This window comes from Syngnathus typhle, linkage group LG4 (assembly GCF_033458585.1).
Source record: "Syngnathus typhle isolate RoL2023-S1 ecotype Sweden linkage group LG4, RoL_Styp_1.0, whole genome shotgun sequence".
NCBI classification, from domain to species: domain Eukaryota; kingdom Metazoa; phylum Chordata; class Actinopteri; order Syngnathiformes; family Syngnathidae; genus Syngnathus; species Syngnathus typhle.
In genome coordinates, this window is record NC_083741.1 from 23172797 (window position 1) to 23187828 (window position 15032).

The 15032-nt window shown below is 45.2% G+C and overlaps 2 protein-coding genes and 1 long non-coding RNA gene across 4 annotated transcripts; 2 read left to right on the forward strand and 1 right to left on the reverse strand.

Annotated features, from left to right (window-relative positions):
* Positions 1-1371: 1371 nt before the first annotated feature.
* Positions 1372-5442, reverse strand: si:dkey-56m19.5 (protein TsetseEP). Its single transcript, XM_061276292.1, has 2 exons — positions 5034-5442; positions 1372-3235 (listed from the first exon to the last, which is right to left on the reverse strand). The coding sequence occupies exon 2, from the start codon at positions 3225-3227 to the stop codon at positions 1872-1874; it is 1356 nt and encodes a 451-aa protein (XP_061132276.1). The 5' UTR covers positions 3228-3235; positions 5034-5442; the 3' UTR covers positions 1372-1871.
* LOC133152586 (uncharacterized) lies at positions 3231-4638 on the forward strand. The gene is made up of 2 exons (XR_009714157.1): positions 3231-4408; positions 4573-4638. It is a non-coding gene; the product is annotated as an uncharacterized LOC133152586 (long non-coding RNA).
* Positions 5443-6943: 1501 nt separating the features above from the next.
* dync1li2 (dynein, cytoplasmic 1, light intermediate chain 2) lies at positions 6944-14860 on the forward strand. Of its 2 annotated transcripts, none has more exons than XM_061276102.1 (13): positions 6944-7106; positions 7619-7692; positions 7756-7872; positions 7954-8184; positions 9744-9907; positions 10815-10908; positions 10997-11132; positions 11215-11326; positions 11394-11453; positions 11553-11597; positions 11675-11792; positions 11995-12123; positions 12621-14860. In XM_061276102.1, exons 1-13 carry the CDS (start codon positions 7021-7023, stop codon positions 12731-12733), a joined length of 1479 nt encoding a protein of 492 aa, XP_061132086.1. In that variant the 5' UTR covers positions 6944-7020; the 3' UTR covers positions 12734-14860. The 2 variants fall into 2 exon arrangements, with proteins under 2 accessions (XP_061132086.1, XP_061132087.1); XM_061276103.1 differs by having other exon boundaries at positions 12626-14860.
* Positions 14861-15032: the final 172 nt, after the last annotated feature.

Below are 15032 nucleotides of genomic sequence, written 5' to 3' on the forward strand. Positions count from 1 at the left end.
GTCTAAGAAAAAAAAACGCTTCGTCTGTCAACTTTCAATAATCTTCCATCACGCACTTCAAAGAAGCTTCAGCGGATGGGTGCCTCATACACGTCTTCATCAAATAGCTGCTTTGGATTTACTTCAAGGCTCTTTTCTTTTTTTTTCGCTTCGGTCAGAGTTAGCTAACGGCCGCAGGCTGAGAAAGAAGTCGGAGCACAGTCGGCGCTTTGTGCAAGTCTTTGCGTATAGAGCGCATAGTGTCGCTCGCTCGGGGTAACCAGGCAGTGCAGCTGGCCTTTTGGCCTTTCACAGCGGCTACTTTAAATCAAGAGCTAAAGGACAAGAGTCCCGTTCACCCCTTTTCAAAAGACACCCAGAGAAAAGATGAAATGTTTTACACTGTAAGTCGATTTATGAAGCCATCGCTTGTCATATTATTGGAGTCAAAATAATGTTTTACAAATGCGAACATTCGAAAAGCACAAAACTGCCTGCTTCGTGTGAGGCCTGCCAAAAATTCTTGAGAAAAAAAGCTCAACTCATTCAGCGCCATTGACGCTTATAGACGTCGTTGGTAGTGAATGAGTTAAGAAAGAGAGGAGGACAACCTCATCAGCAAGTTGTTCCTCCCCAGCCCCCGTGAAGACCCTCTCCTCAACATTCCTTTCATAAATATGCTCAGCACCAAAGTTTTTTTTTTTTCTTAGGAAACCGGAGAGAGCTGCTCAAAGCTATGGAAGGTTTTCATGATGCCTATCAGATCTCCTCGCTCTGACCCACGGTCCAGTAGTTTGTTCACGGTTGGGTAACCACCCCTGTCCTCCCACCTCTCTTCACACACACACACACACACACACACTTTCATCGACTCCCCTGTGCTAACGTATGTACGTTAGCGTCTATGTGACAAAGCACCTCGGACTTGTGACAAGGGTGTGAGCGGCATGCCGAGCCGCCTCTCCAAACCTGAAACAGCCGATCAACCCAAAAACCGTACGTGCTATCGTAGACGTCTTAACTCCAACCCAGTTCATATCTTTGACGTTTATAACCGTCTAAATGAGTTAATGCTTCGGATTTCGTGTGAAGGTGTCAGCTTTCTTTTTGGGTTCTTTCCATTCTGAAACTCTTTCAATGACAAATTGGGATTTTTTTTTCTGCCAGCCGTATTGCATAACCCAAAATATTTGCAGCGAACAAGGACCTACAGGACATTGCTCTTCATTATCAGCCCAAATCTAGCCGGCATCCCAGCTAGCAAGGTTGTTAGCATTTCCTTTTGTACCTTGGTTGTTGTACCGCAACGATCTGCTTCATTTGGCAAGCGCAAGGGATTCCAATCAACCTCGATGATGTCGAACAACGTGCACGGAAAGACGAGAAGCTCACTGTGGGGCTATGACAATCTTTTTATTCTCTGTTCAATCATTTGAAGGTTCTCACATTTGTTAGAAAAGGCCATAACATGGTATGGCTCTGCACATCATAGAAAGAATATAGGAAAGTCAGCTAATATGGCGTCATATTAATCCAGCTCACACACAAAGACACATTTAGTCACTTCACTCGTTAATAACACGTCTACGCTTTTGGCCGGGAATTTTCTTCGGGCGTGCGTTTGAACAGTTTTGGGTCAACCCTCCGATTCCAAACCCGAGTGTGTCCGTGAACTTTCCTTTCACCCGCTATCATCTACCAAGCTCTGTCTATCATCATGCGACTGACTGCGTGATTTTTTTTTTTGTTGATTTTTTTTTTTTTAAACTCAAAACAAAATTGCCTGAGTTAGCATGAAAAACACAAGCGCCATTTTGGCTTTTGTGAAACTCTCGCGGTTCCTTGACACCTTCTGTGACATCATCTGTCAACATTCACACGACGTCGAAAGCTCAGGCTTCCTGCGTGACCTCGGTACTCAGCGCCTCCGTCACGTCGGCGAGAGCCTCGGGGACTTCTTGGACGTCCCCGCTCAGGTTCGTTTTCAGTTCAAAGTCACTCAGCTTCTTGACAGGGGACTCTGCGGACTTCTCCAGGCCGTTAAGGCATTCCTCGGGGGGCGTGGCCTCTGTGCAGTCGCCATTCACGGCCGGCGGAGCAGGTTCTTCCACCGCGTCCTCCGGATCACCGTTTTCCATCTTTGTTTGGACCGCACTTTCCGGGCAAGGCACATCTTCTTCTGCAGAAGGTTGGGATTCTGCAAGTTCTGCCGCATCTGCTCCAACGGGTTCATGGTTTGCAAGCGGACAAGTTTCCCGGGTTTCCTCGACATCGGCAGTCTCGAGTTCTGCGCTGTCATCGGTGGGATCGGGCTCGGCTTCTTGGCCTTGGGGTTCCTGTGTGTCGACTTCTGGTTCTGGTTCTTTCTCTGGCTCAGGCTCTGTTACCTGCTCTGCTTTAGGCTCTGAAATTGTCTCTTGGTCTATTAGTGGCTCAGCTGATGGTGCAAGTTCTTGAGCGGACACAGGTTGGGCTGGCTCCTCCAAAATCTCCTCAGTCTCAATAAGAGTCACCGGAACAGGTTCTGGCTCTTTGAGTGGCTCCTCGGGACTGGCGGGAACAACCTCTACTTCTGTCTTGGTTTCTTTAACCGGAGAAGGTTCCTCAACGGGTTGAGGTGCAGCCGCAGACTCGGGTTCTGCCTCGCTTGGTACGACATCTTTGACATCTTCTGGGAATGCTTCTTCTAGAACTGGAACCACCTCCTCTGGTGCTGCAGTGGGTTCTTCTTGGACTGCAGCCGCTTGCTCTTCAACTGGAGCTGTTTCCACTTTGATGTCACCCGATTCCTCTGTTTTCGAAGCCTCTTCTTTTGGTGCCTCATGTGGTTCCTCTGACGCTGCTTGTTCCTCTGGAACTGGAGCCGCTTCTTCTTCGACTACAACGGGCTCTGGTTCTGGAGCGACTTCTTGCTTGACCTGTTCTGGAACAGGAGCTGCTTCTTCCTTGACTACGACTGGTTCTTCCGGAACCGCTTCTTCCTTCACTGCGGCCGGTTCTTCTGCTACTGCCGCTTGCTCTTCAGGTGCAGCGGAATTCGGCTGGGCCGCTTCGGTCACCGCCGCCACGTCTGAACCGACGGCTTGGTCTTCCGCATCGGTTGATTGAGCTTCCGCGGGCGGCGCCGCCGCAACCTCCCCTTTGCCGGACTCGTCGGCGCTCGCAACCGGTGTCGCGGCCTCGTCTTTTTTTTCTTTGGGATCGCTCACATCGTAAGCCTTCTTCTTCTTGCTCAGTTTCCCTCCCATGGTGTCACCTATGAGAAGAGGTGATAAAAAATGAAGGCGTTGCGTAACCTCAGAACGTAGTATCCCAAAGTCATTGGAATGGAATCAACTCAAAGCAAGACGGAGATAATTCCATTTATTCCCAGTTTAAATGAGATTATTCAATTCACTTGACTAACTGGATGTTAAACGAAAACATCCTCTTGATGTGAGCCTCATGACCGTAATTGCATAACACATGTCAAATACTTTGTTTTAAATCGGGGCGCTTGAATATTGTTTTATTTTTGAAGGAAAAAAAAAAGTTGCTATTTTCTTGTGTAGTCCAGTAAGCCAATTAAATTATTCTCTTCATAATTGGTATTCATCTGCAAGTCACTCCCGTCTGCTTTGTTGCCAAAAGTAAATTGGAGTTTCCTCTTTTATACATTCAAGGGCAAAAGTTGTGTGATGCGAATCGTAATTTTTTGGACACTATTTCTCACATTGTGTTCAGCACTAGAAGATTATTTACAGAGGTTATTTACAATTTCATAACAACCTTCGTCTACGGGGACTACAAAACACAAAGAGTCTACGAGTGGAATGAACTTTCAATGAGGATGTATCAAAGGCAGCAGCTGATTGCCACACAGTCAGACTTCCTTTCTGAGTTAACAAAAAATGAACTATGTGTTCACTTCCATTTTTTCGTCTGCTTTGCAGAATTAGGGAAGAAAATAATACGTTTAAAAATATACTATTCGCCCAAACCTGCTTTAGGACAGATGTCAATATTCAAACCAATGATAGAAATCCTTCTGTGTACCCCAAATGAAATAAATGAGCAAACATATGCCAACCTATGGGTGGGTAGATGGGCAAAGAGCAACCATGCAGGGACAAGGAACTGTCCATAGTGCTGCAGTGGAGCAATCAAGGCACACAGCACCGCGCTGGGATTGGCTGCAGATCCATTCCACCTATGGCCACTCCCCACTACGCCATTTCACTCAAACGGTCTCGTGTCTTGCCTTCAAACCTCTCCATCGCAACCATTTCGGTGTTGCTCACTGCTTATTTGTCGCTTTAATCAATCCCCTTTTATTGGTCGTTGTGAAATAGTATCATCAAGTAACTACAATGAGGGAGCAACAGACTAGTGTGCAGCAGAGCTCGTTGCTTTTATAAAGGATGAAAGCAAAAACTGAAGCAGTCTACCGGTAGGTAACAAAGGAAGGGGGGTCCTCAGCTCTAATGCAAAAAACCAAACTGGGTTTAGACGAGTCATGTGGAATTAGGAGATAAGATACTGTGCACTTTCCACTGTCCATCCCCCACCTCAAGTCACCAACGCCTTCCTTTTTTTCTCCCTTTTTGTTCACAGGTTTTGCGGAGAGGAAAACGTCTTCTCAAACATCAATTCAGCAAAAATAAAAGTCATCCTCCATCACCTTAGTAGAAACTTGATAACTTTGTTCCGCTTTCTCTTTTGTGCATTTTTAATTCACTGCATGGATGGCCCATTTAAGGGAGGGGGGGGGGAGGAGGAAAAAAAAATCTGAGCGGCTGCCGGTAAAGACTAAAGAGGCACCAGCGCACACAGGCTGAACCAGTCTGGAGAAGAAAAGAAGAGGAAGAAAAGAAAAAAAACTCCCCGGCTTTACTATTGAAATAGAAACCCATTTGCATAATCAGAGAAAAGGAATGGCGACAACAATAGGAAAGCTGCCCAGAGGAACTGCATTCTTTTGAGGAAATCAGGATGGGGGGGGGGGGGGGGGGGGATCATGTTTTTTAAGAAAACTAGCTCATTTTCCAAAGCAAAAAATGATCGGCTTAACTAACCTGTATGCGAAGAGAGTGATCAGTTGCTCTCCAGGCTCCGCTTGAATGTGCTAATGGAGGTGAAAGCCTTGCAAGTGACAGCTGCGGGCGGATTCCGCTCTTGCTGTGCGAGTGCGAGTGCGAGGAGGGTGCAGTGTGGCTGGCTCCGAGGACATCTGTCGCTATCACAATGCAGCCTGACCCACCAGGGCTCCCTCTGCAATCTATACCCAGCCACCCACCCTCCCGAATTTAACCCCTCCTCTCCAGCACACACCCTCTCCGCTGCACGACCAAGTACATCTGCTGACCAACCAGGAGTATAACAAGATTTGCCAAAATAAAATGTTATCTATTGGAGGGGTCATTGAGATAAATGACGCAATTTAATAGTGACACTGATCATTGTTGCGCATGGATAAGCTCCACATGGAGATGCAAAGCTGACATGCGCAATAAGTCGGTTAGGAGATGTTAGAAAATAAGACGCTAAGAAGATAAAGAGGTTGTGGGGAAAGTGTTCAGAAAAACACGATTGGTTTGCAGCATCAGATCACTTGATTTGAGGGGAAATTGAATCAATAAAACAATTCAAAGATAAAAACAATCATAACTAACCTATTTGGCCGCGTCTTTCAAAACAAGCAGAAAAACAACCAAAGTGACTTGTTGGAAAAGATCACGTGGGTCGCAGTTAATCAAGTGACTCGGGTCTTTCAAGATACTTAATTAATAATTGATTTGACACTATGTTATGGCTAAATTTATTCCCCTTTTGCTTTATTTGCTATCAAATATTTCTCAATCAAAGAGTATTCTTGGGGACGTAGCACCCCCTTCTGTATGCTAAGCACAACGCACGGCATAGGCAAACGCGATTTAAATGCTGTATTATTCATTGTAAGCCTTCCATTTTCAGTCATGAGGTTCTATTCATTTCCCCCAACAGAACAAATTAGTGTGACTATAATTTGAATATTGAAAACCCAAACCATGTAATCAGTATAATTTTGTTAGCGCTGGGGTCTTGAACTTTTGATTGTGCTGCTAATTTCTGTAGCACGGATGGGACAAAGATTGCATTTGTGAGAAAAAGAAAACAAGATCAATCTCGCATGTTTGCCTCGCTGGAAGCAGGGCTCGGCAGTGGCGAAGGGGCAGCAGCAAAGGCCGAGTTTCACATGATCCAAATGTTCTGGAATGCAATTCCCATGAGATGAACCACAACCCCTGTGTGTCTGTCACTCTGTTCCCACAAAAAAAATGGGAGAAAACATGCATGCAAACGTTTTCTGATTCTGAATCCTTGGATCAATATAGGTTAGGAAATTATGAAAGGTGCAATAAGTGCAAAAGTGAGCGCTTTTGATAGTGAAAATTTTCACCTGTATTATCTTCTGCAGCTGTCCAGAAATAAATTAGATTTGTTTCATATTTATTTAAACTGGAAATAATTGAGCTCCCTTCTTAGTAATATAATTATTTCGGGTTATATTTTCCTTCATTTGTGCATTGACAAATAATTCGATCAGTCTTCAATAAATAGCACCCCCTACTGGATATTCCCAGCACAAGAGCTGTTTTGCCAAAACCATTTCAGAAGAACTTTTATAAATCTCATAATGTACAATAAATAAAAACTTTTTAAAAAACGAGGTGAAATTGTTGCTTTTGAAAAGCTGTTAAATTATTGTCAACGAATATATTTACGATTGGATGAAGTAACATTTTGAGAAATGTCTGATGGGAATTCATTTAATTCATCTACTTATTCACATTTAGAGACATTTCTGATTGACTTGTGCAATGAGATTCTTTATTTATTATTTTTCCAAAAGTGAACGATGCTACCGGAAATTCGACGCTGCCCCCACCCGCCCGCCACTCGGCCCCGGCGCGGCGTCGCTGCTACAGAATGAAACGCACCCTTGGCCACTTGGACTAGGGCGGCGCTCGGAGTGGCCAAGCAGCGGGGCCTTGCCTGCCTTTGTGCTCGTACACAGAGAAGATGGCTCCCGTTTTGGAGAAGCAGCTCTCGGGCGTAGCCGGGGCAGGCGACAACAACAACGAGGAGGACGAAGGACTTGACCTCTGGCAAGTTTGCCTCCTCTTTTAACAACTGTTGGCTTCTGCAGGGAAAAGTAGAGCCGCCTTGTCTGCCTGCTTTGTCATCACTGTTTTGCTGGGAAGCAAACACCGGCGGCCCGGCTAGCAGCCGCGTTAGCACGAATTGAGGCTGGGCGAGCACTTTGCTAGCATTCTTTGTAAATAATGAGCCTCTTTAGCGAATCTAAGAATGTCCATTTCTCTTGTTTTTAACACCGGGTGTTTTTTTTTTAAGGGTAAGTCAAGTCACAGCTAAGCTAACCGCTGTCATTTCAACCCTGTATGTGGCATACAACAAGCTAGCGTGCTAACGCCTTCGCCTCTAACAGCAGCATTATCTGCCTATGTCCGCACAGATGACATCATTCCAGTTTTCCGATAGATAAAAATAGCCTAATGGCAGCCATCTTTTGTGTGACTTCAATTGAGTTTCCATAGAAACATTTGTTTTGCAAATCCGCTGTACAGGCGATTGAACTCACAGTACTCTTATCTTATAGGACCTCCATATTGAGTGACGTTTCGACCCGCTCAAGTTCAAAATTACCATCAGGAAAAAACATTCTGGTATTTGGTAAGTGTCTGAAACCGTCACTGTGGAGGACTGTCTGATGACCCGGCCCGTAATGTCTTTCAGGGGAGGATGGATCAGGAAAAACTACACTCATGTCCAAGCTCCAAGGAGCTGAACACAACAAGAGAGGCAGAGGACTGGAATATCAATACTTAAATGTCCACGATGAAGACCGAGATGGTGAGTCCAAGTGGAATCTGTTCCGTCGTCAGATAAATAGTCGTTGTCGTAACCTCAAAATGAATTCTTTCCCTTTGGCAGACCTTACACGATGTAACGTGTGGATCCTGGACGGAGACCTGTACCACAAAGGCTTGCTCAAGTTTGCTGTTTCCGCCCAGTCGCTATGTAATTGCCTAGCCGTGTTTGTGGCGGACATGTCGCGGCCTTGGACCATTATGGAGTCGCTGCAGAAGTGGGCCAGCGTGCTACGTGACCATGTGGATAAACTGAAGATCCCTCCAGAGGACCTAAGAGAAATGGAGCTCAAGAGTAAGTAAAGGTTGCTTCTCATTATTCTGCTTCCTATCATGAAAACGGATTTAATCTCAGCATGTGAATTATGCATCGACCATGAGTAGACCGTGGCAGATGATTCTAGGTCATTGTCAGGAAGCTTGTGATCCTCAGCAGTGCGTTCTGGCCATGGGCAAGTTCTCCACTGAAGCGGCGCCGTGGTGCTCGACTGTTAAATTTAGACCTGCTCATGAAGAGCTCCATTCTATTGAGAACAGATGATTCTTTTTGTTCACGTCATGGTTTTTAAGACTGCTTCTCCGTCTTCTGCATCGGATGGATCACTTATGAGGCCACAACAACGACATAAAAGCTACAAATATTGAAAAAAATGACTGGAAAGGAAGTAAAAAGTTGAGTTGCCAATTGTTTAGTCTGCGGATGTTTTGGTCGTAGCACCAGTCATCATTTAATTGCTTTTAAATGTTTGCCGTCTTGGCGCGATGATGCAAAAACACGATGAGCGACATTACAATTAGCTTGGGGCCGATGCCTGCATGTGACCTACAGTAGCCGCAGGAGATGAAACCAAATACTCAAGCAGTTTTCTGCAAGCTTATAATCAAAAACTAAATGAATTTTCGGACTATAAGTCAAGTTTTTTTTTTTCATAGTTTGGGTGGGGGGGCGACTTATACTCAGGAGCGACTTATATACATACATATGTTTTCTTTTCACTTTTTTGGTCATTTTATGGCTGGTGCGACTTATACTCCGTTGCGACTTATAGTCCGAAAATTACGGTATTTCATTTTGAAACGGCAAAAAAACAAATGAAGATGAAGTGAGTTAAATTTGAGTGGCTGCGTAGAAACGAGAGAGGCAAGACACATTTGTGTGTGTGTGGCTCCAATCCAGTAGCTGTTGCAGCCCTCTTGCATCATAGTTCCCCGCCCCTCCCTCCCTTGCGCGGTAGCGTCTGCAATGCTCAACTCACTAGGTGGGCTGGACGCCTTGATGAAAAGAGCTGTTTGCTGGATTTTTTTCCCCCGGCTAAATTGCACGATCGGTTCAGAAAGTAAATTGAAAAGTGAAGCAATGAAAAGGGAAAGAAATGTCGGAGTCATCCTCCACTCCCATTCACTTGTTAAACCTTCGAACAAAAACTCTTTAAACGCGCAAGAGCGTTACTAATGTGTATCTGGGTTTCTCCTACTTTGGAAATCAACGCCGTGAATTTGCTCATTCCATTGATTTGGCTTGCTTTTGCTCCCTTGGACTTAGACAGACCGGATTTCTACCATGTTCCAAAGTTGATCCCATGTTTGAAAGTCAAGGAACTGGCTCCCAAACGCACGTTAATCTGATGTCGCTGGCCGTTCCCTCGCTACATTCCAAAGCTCCCGAGGAAGTCGGCCAAAGCTTCCTGCATCTGAGCACACGCACGCGCAGGCTGGCTGCCAAAAGTCTTCAACAGCTGGACTTGCAAAACAAGGCAGCCATCTTTCTCGGGATCACAATTAGATCACGTGTCTGTAAATTGAAGCGACGTGACGGCACGGCTCACATCTTCTCGCCCTTGTCGTCGTTCTCAGTGGTCAAAGCGTTCCAGGAGTACGCGGAACCGGAGGAAGCCGCCCCCGCCTCCCCGCAGAGACGGGCCCTGGCAGCGGGCGAAGACGAAGATGTCGTGTTGCCGCTCGGGGACAACACACTCACGCACAACCTCGGCATTCCAGTGCTAATAGTTTGCACAAAGGTAAAGCATCCGTCAGTCGGCAGCAATCTGGCTCATTTAAAGCAGGAGTAAAAAAAAAATGAAGAGAAACTGAATCTACATTTGAGGATTTTCCAGAATTTCCCCTGGCACATTTTTACATCTCCCTGGGTTAAACCAAAATAATCTTTAGTGTCTTGGCAAGGTTTTGCATCGCTGGATTTTGCGGATGGGCCCTCATGAGCGGTCACAGCGCCAAATGTTTTCCTCTCCAGCGGAGCATTTCCTTGCATTTTCTTTTGACTTGGGCCTTGTGCTATCTGAGTCATCAAAAGAAACCGTTTTTGCTCACTAAGGCCCCCCCCGGGCTGAGATTTGGTACCTTTCTCTGTATCAGCAGGGCTTCACATGCTTACTGGGAATTTCAAATGGGCCATTTCTCTTTCACAGCAGTGCATTGAGACAAATGGGTGTGTATGGTGGGGTGGGAAAAAAAAAATCCACTCATGTAACCTGTTTGGGAGCACTTATTATTCAACAAAATACAAACATCCCAAAGCTACAGACAACTTTATCGGTCCAAATCCGTCTTAGGGACGCAGTAATGGCTTCATGGGGTGTCCTACTTGCCAAAATGAGTTCAAAAGGGGGGGAAATCAGCTTAAACAAGGGAGTTTGGCAAGCGTTTCCATGACGACACAGTATGGGTTACAGCGTGATCCTTGCTTGTACCATACACACACAAAAAATGACCCGTGAAAGTCAAAACACATAAATGTGGCGCTTTAAACATACAAAGCATGTCTTCAACGTGATTTTCGATTGGGCTCTGAACTGTTGCCCCCCGAAACAAAGATTTGACATTCTTAGCAGATGTCACCACTGATGTCAAACGACTGTATGTCGTATTTCATAATACTATTCCGTTCATTTTTGTCCTCTCTCGCAGTGCGACTCAATCGGCGTATTGGAGAAGGAGCACGACTACAGAGAAGAGCACTTTGATTTCATCCAGTCCCACATTAGGCGATTTTGCTTACAATGTATCCTTCAAGCATTTTACAAATGATGGAAGAAAAAAAATAATAATGTCGCTCCAACCTACTTTGTACCTTGACCTAGGCAAAACAGATGGAGCTGGTCTCATCTACACCTCGGCCAAAGAGGAAAAGAACCTAGATTTGCTTTACAAGTATCTTGTACATAAAGTGTATGACTTCCAATTTAGCAATCCCGCCCTCGTGGTGGAGAAGGACGCGGTGTTCATGTAAGTAAAGCAGAGCTCCGGTCTTCTCGTCCTAATTCTGCCATGATGTCCTGCTAAATTCATGTTTTGTGTTTTCCGCTAGTCCGTCGGGTTGGGATAACGACAAGAAGATCTGCATCTTGCACGAAAACCTCACTACAGTCAGACCCGAAGACCCATTTGAAGATTTCATCACTAAACCTCCCGTTCGAAAGGTATGGCAGTCCATTGGAGAAAATCTGCTTTCACTCGTATCTGAAATGCTCCCGTTGTGCCTCAAAGCTGGTGCATGACAAAGAGATCAACGCGGAGGACGAGCAGGTGTTCCTGATGAAACAACAGGTACGTCTCGTCACTCCGCTTTGGGGAAGCGCTCGGGCCATTTTCCCGACATTGCACGTCAGTCGCAACTGAGTCATGCGGCTATTTTTGCTCTTACAGTCTCTGTTAGCAAAGCAGCCAGCCACGCCAACAAGAGGAGCTACCGTAAGTGTTGACCGGACTATCCGCCCTCTCAGCTAACTGTTAGCGCTGACGCGGTCCCTCCGTTTTCCACGAGGCAGGAATCGCCGGGACGGACCGCGTCGGGTTCCCCGAGACCCGCGGGACGTGCTGGTCAGCCCACTTTAAGCAGCGGTTCCCCGATGGCTGCTGTCAAAAAGCCTGACGCCAACATGAAAGGTCAAATAAGTCTCCCACTGGCAAATATGAAACAACATATATTTTTTTCTGAAAAACATCGCCTTTTATCTGGACTTACTTTAGACCTCTCGAAGTCAACCAAAACATTTTTGTCATGCCAACACTGCCCCCGAGAGGTTGCTAGTGAACCGCCGCTAACGTGTGACATCACCAAATAGCCTACTTGCTCATTTCCCCACAGCGGGAGCCGCCACGGAGGGCGTGTTGGCCAACTTCTTCAACAGCCTGTTGAGTAAAAAGACGGGATCACCGGGCAGCCCCGGAAGTGGCGCTGTTGGCGCTGGGGTGCAAGGCTCCGCCAAAAAAACAGGTGCAGACATCCTTCCTCGTGTGTGCGTGCGTTAGGAAGGGCAAACGTTTGCCGTGCGGAGTTTTATCTCCACAGCCTGATGTTTAAAAGAGATTTGCAAAAGAGATGCGCGCTGACCTCCTGAGATGGGAAGAAACATGCCACAGGCCTGTATGACGCAAACCTCCACGGAATGCTTTGCTTTACATTCCATGACGACGTTGCAAGTCGCTCAACTAACTGTCAAATGAGGCTGTTTTTGTTTTTTTTAAACAAAATTAGAATGTGCAAGTGAGACCAGTCAAATGGTTTGAGGATAACGCATGTGTCTTTGCTTGACGGTTCCTTTTTGCACGTCTTAACCGTGGCAGCCAGCCAGCTAGCAAACTTTCAGCATGGGAAAGCATCACTTTGCGAGCTCCATTAACCCGCTTGCTATTTTTATATATTTTTTAAATCAGCCCACACAGAAGCTACAGGAGATTACTTTTGTGCTTCTCTCTTCCTTTTATTCCAAGGGCAGAAGCCGGGTTTGACTGACGTCCAGGCCGAGTTGGACCGAATGACACGCAAACAGGACTCCCTGGTTTCCGCCAACAACATCCCGCCGCAGACTGAGAACGAAGTGTGAAGTCCACCACCACAAAAAAAGGAAAAAAACGCGCCAATAATGGAAATTCAAGTATACATGTGAGCATAAACGGTTGACCAAATTCCCAATGTCTTTGTCAGAACGCAGAGCAGGTTTCAGCAAAAAAAAAAAAAAAAAAATGTTTTGGTGGGAAAGAGAGAGAGAGAGAAATATTTTACAAGTTGCCAACAAGACGATAGCGCTGCCCGCAGATTGGCTCATCTCCATTTTGAGTGTTTCCCACTAAGGTTGTCTGTGGAGACGTACGCCCCCCCCATAGACCGACTGACTGGGTTGCAGGCCTCCCAGTCTCTGAGCTATATTATAAAAACAAAATAAAAAACACTCCTGACTGGCCTACGGTTAAATTTTTCTCACAGAAGGAATTGGCTTGAAATTGAAACTCCTAATTGCGTTCGTCATGAAACTTCAAGTCCCATGTTTGCCGACAAAACGTCGGGCTGATGCGAAGGTATTTATACAAAGTTTCCCCCTTTTTTTTTTTTTTTCTCCTCCTCCGCGAGCACCGTTTTGGGAAATATTCTCGACATCAATGTGCTCAAATGTCTCCGGTAGCGTGAAATCAACATGCCCTCGTCCTCTCGAAGGATTCTGTAAATAAGAAAAAGAAAAGTGCTTCAGGTTTGCTTTTGTGTACATACTATTCTGCTCCATTGCCTCTGACCAGCTAAGTTGGCGTTTGAGAAGGTTTTGAGGCTCCACCAGAATCTTCTCTTTGGTTTGGGCAGCGTCTTTGCGACTTTTACTCCCCAAAGTGCCTGGCTTTTCCATAGGAGAGCAAAATGCACTGTAGCGCCATCGCCGTCAGACAAGTTAATTTATTTCTATTTACCTTATTTCATCATGTACATCAAGCCTGCGCTTGTTCTTATTTTCTTTGGGTTTTTTTATTTTAGAAAAATAATTTTGTGGCCTCGTTGATGTTTCGTGTAGAAAAAAAAAGATTTTAACAGCTTTATTTCTTTCAAGAGCCACACCACAAGTTTCCCCTTTCAGTGCCCTAGAATGAGCTTTGCCTTTAAGCGACACCCTGCCTTCACACACCGTGCAAATCAACGATGTCTTTTTTTTTTTTTTCTTCTCTCTCTCCTTCAGTCGTGAAGAAAGCGACTGTTTAGAAAATTCGAGTTAGAACAAGGACAAAAATTGAACAGCAGCAAATCAACTCTCCCCATTTCTCACTTCCACCTTGTGTTTGTCATCAGCCAAACCTCTTTTGCTCCCTTTCCACAAACTATTTTCGATACAAATGTGATGGGAAGACCACGGTGGTGTTCAGGTGACTTCATTGGTCATCTGACATGATGCAAAGGAGGCCACTTTGACTGCTTTGTGAGCGGGGGGCGTATGCAGTCAATAAGCACACCAATCCAAACATGTCGAACAAAGCACTTTTCCTCCGACTCCTGAATCGCTTTCTTTTTGTAACAGTTAGACACAGAATGCACACTTGCCTTTTTGCGCTCTCGGTTTGAACGGACACCGTCGAATAGCGTTTGCTGCTTACGTATTGGAAGCTTCGCTTTACGCTTCACTTTGGAATCCCAAGTTTAGATTTTTATTTTGCAATTATTCTTTCTTGTAGGTCTTGAAGATTGACAAAATGTTCAGGGACTTTTCTTTTCCCCTTCTGATTTCAAACTTTGAAATGTCACACCAAGCTGACTTTCTATCCAAAACTGTAAGTTAGCTAAAAGGAATGAAGTGCTCCCGCTGCTTGGTTACATAATTTCCTTTTTTTTTTTTTTATGATGATGACTAGATGTCCTTCCCAACATTGAATATTATCCAGCTGATGTAACTTTTGTACTCTGGCCTCAGTTGAAGTCAACTGTGGCTTGACAACTTTAATGAATTGCCTTTGACCACTAATGGCGGTGAGATGACAAGCTTCTGCTATCTGTCCTTTTGTATGGAGGATATCAAGACAATATAAGCATTCAAATGGCTGCTTTTGTGTACTGAATTAATTCAGAATTTGATTGTATGACTTTAACACAACTCTGTAGCCTCCAAGCTGCCATGTGGATTCTGCGCTTCTTCTGCCGACAAAGTTGAGGAAAAGGCTTATCATATCCCCGGCTTCAATAAATACAATGAATCCAACTGTGTTGGTGGATCGTTTTATTTTTTATTTTTTCTGGTTGAATGCTTAGGCGTTCATTTTGACATTGTGCTACCACACCAAACCACCAGATGGCAGTAAATGCCAAGTACGTACGAAACAACAACAAAAAGACGGACAGTGTAAAATTATTTCTAACAAATTGTAACAACT

Bases quoted from the DNA above. Each gene is read 5' to 3' on its own strand.
- si:dkey-56m19.5 (XM_061276292.1), bottom strand. From the start codon at position 3,227: ATGGGAGGGAAACTGAGCAAGAAGAAGAAGGCTTACGATGTGAGCGAT.
- dync1li2 (XM_061276102.1), top strand. From the start codon at position 7,021: ATGGCTCCCGTTTTGGAGAAGCAGCTCTCGGGCGTAGCCGGGGCAGGC. The intron at 7,107-7,618 runs GCAAGTTTGCCT...CTTATCTTATAG, and splicing joins GACGAAGGACTTGACCTCTG to GACCTCCATATTGAGTGACG. The intron at 10,909-10,996 runs GTATCCTTCAAG...TAGGCAAAACAG, and splicing joins TAGGCGATTTTGCTTACAAT to ATGGAGCTGGTCTCATCTAC.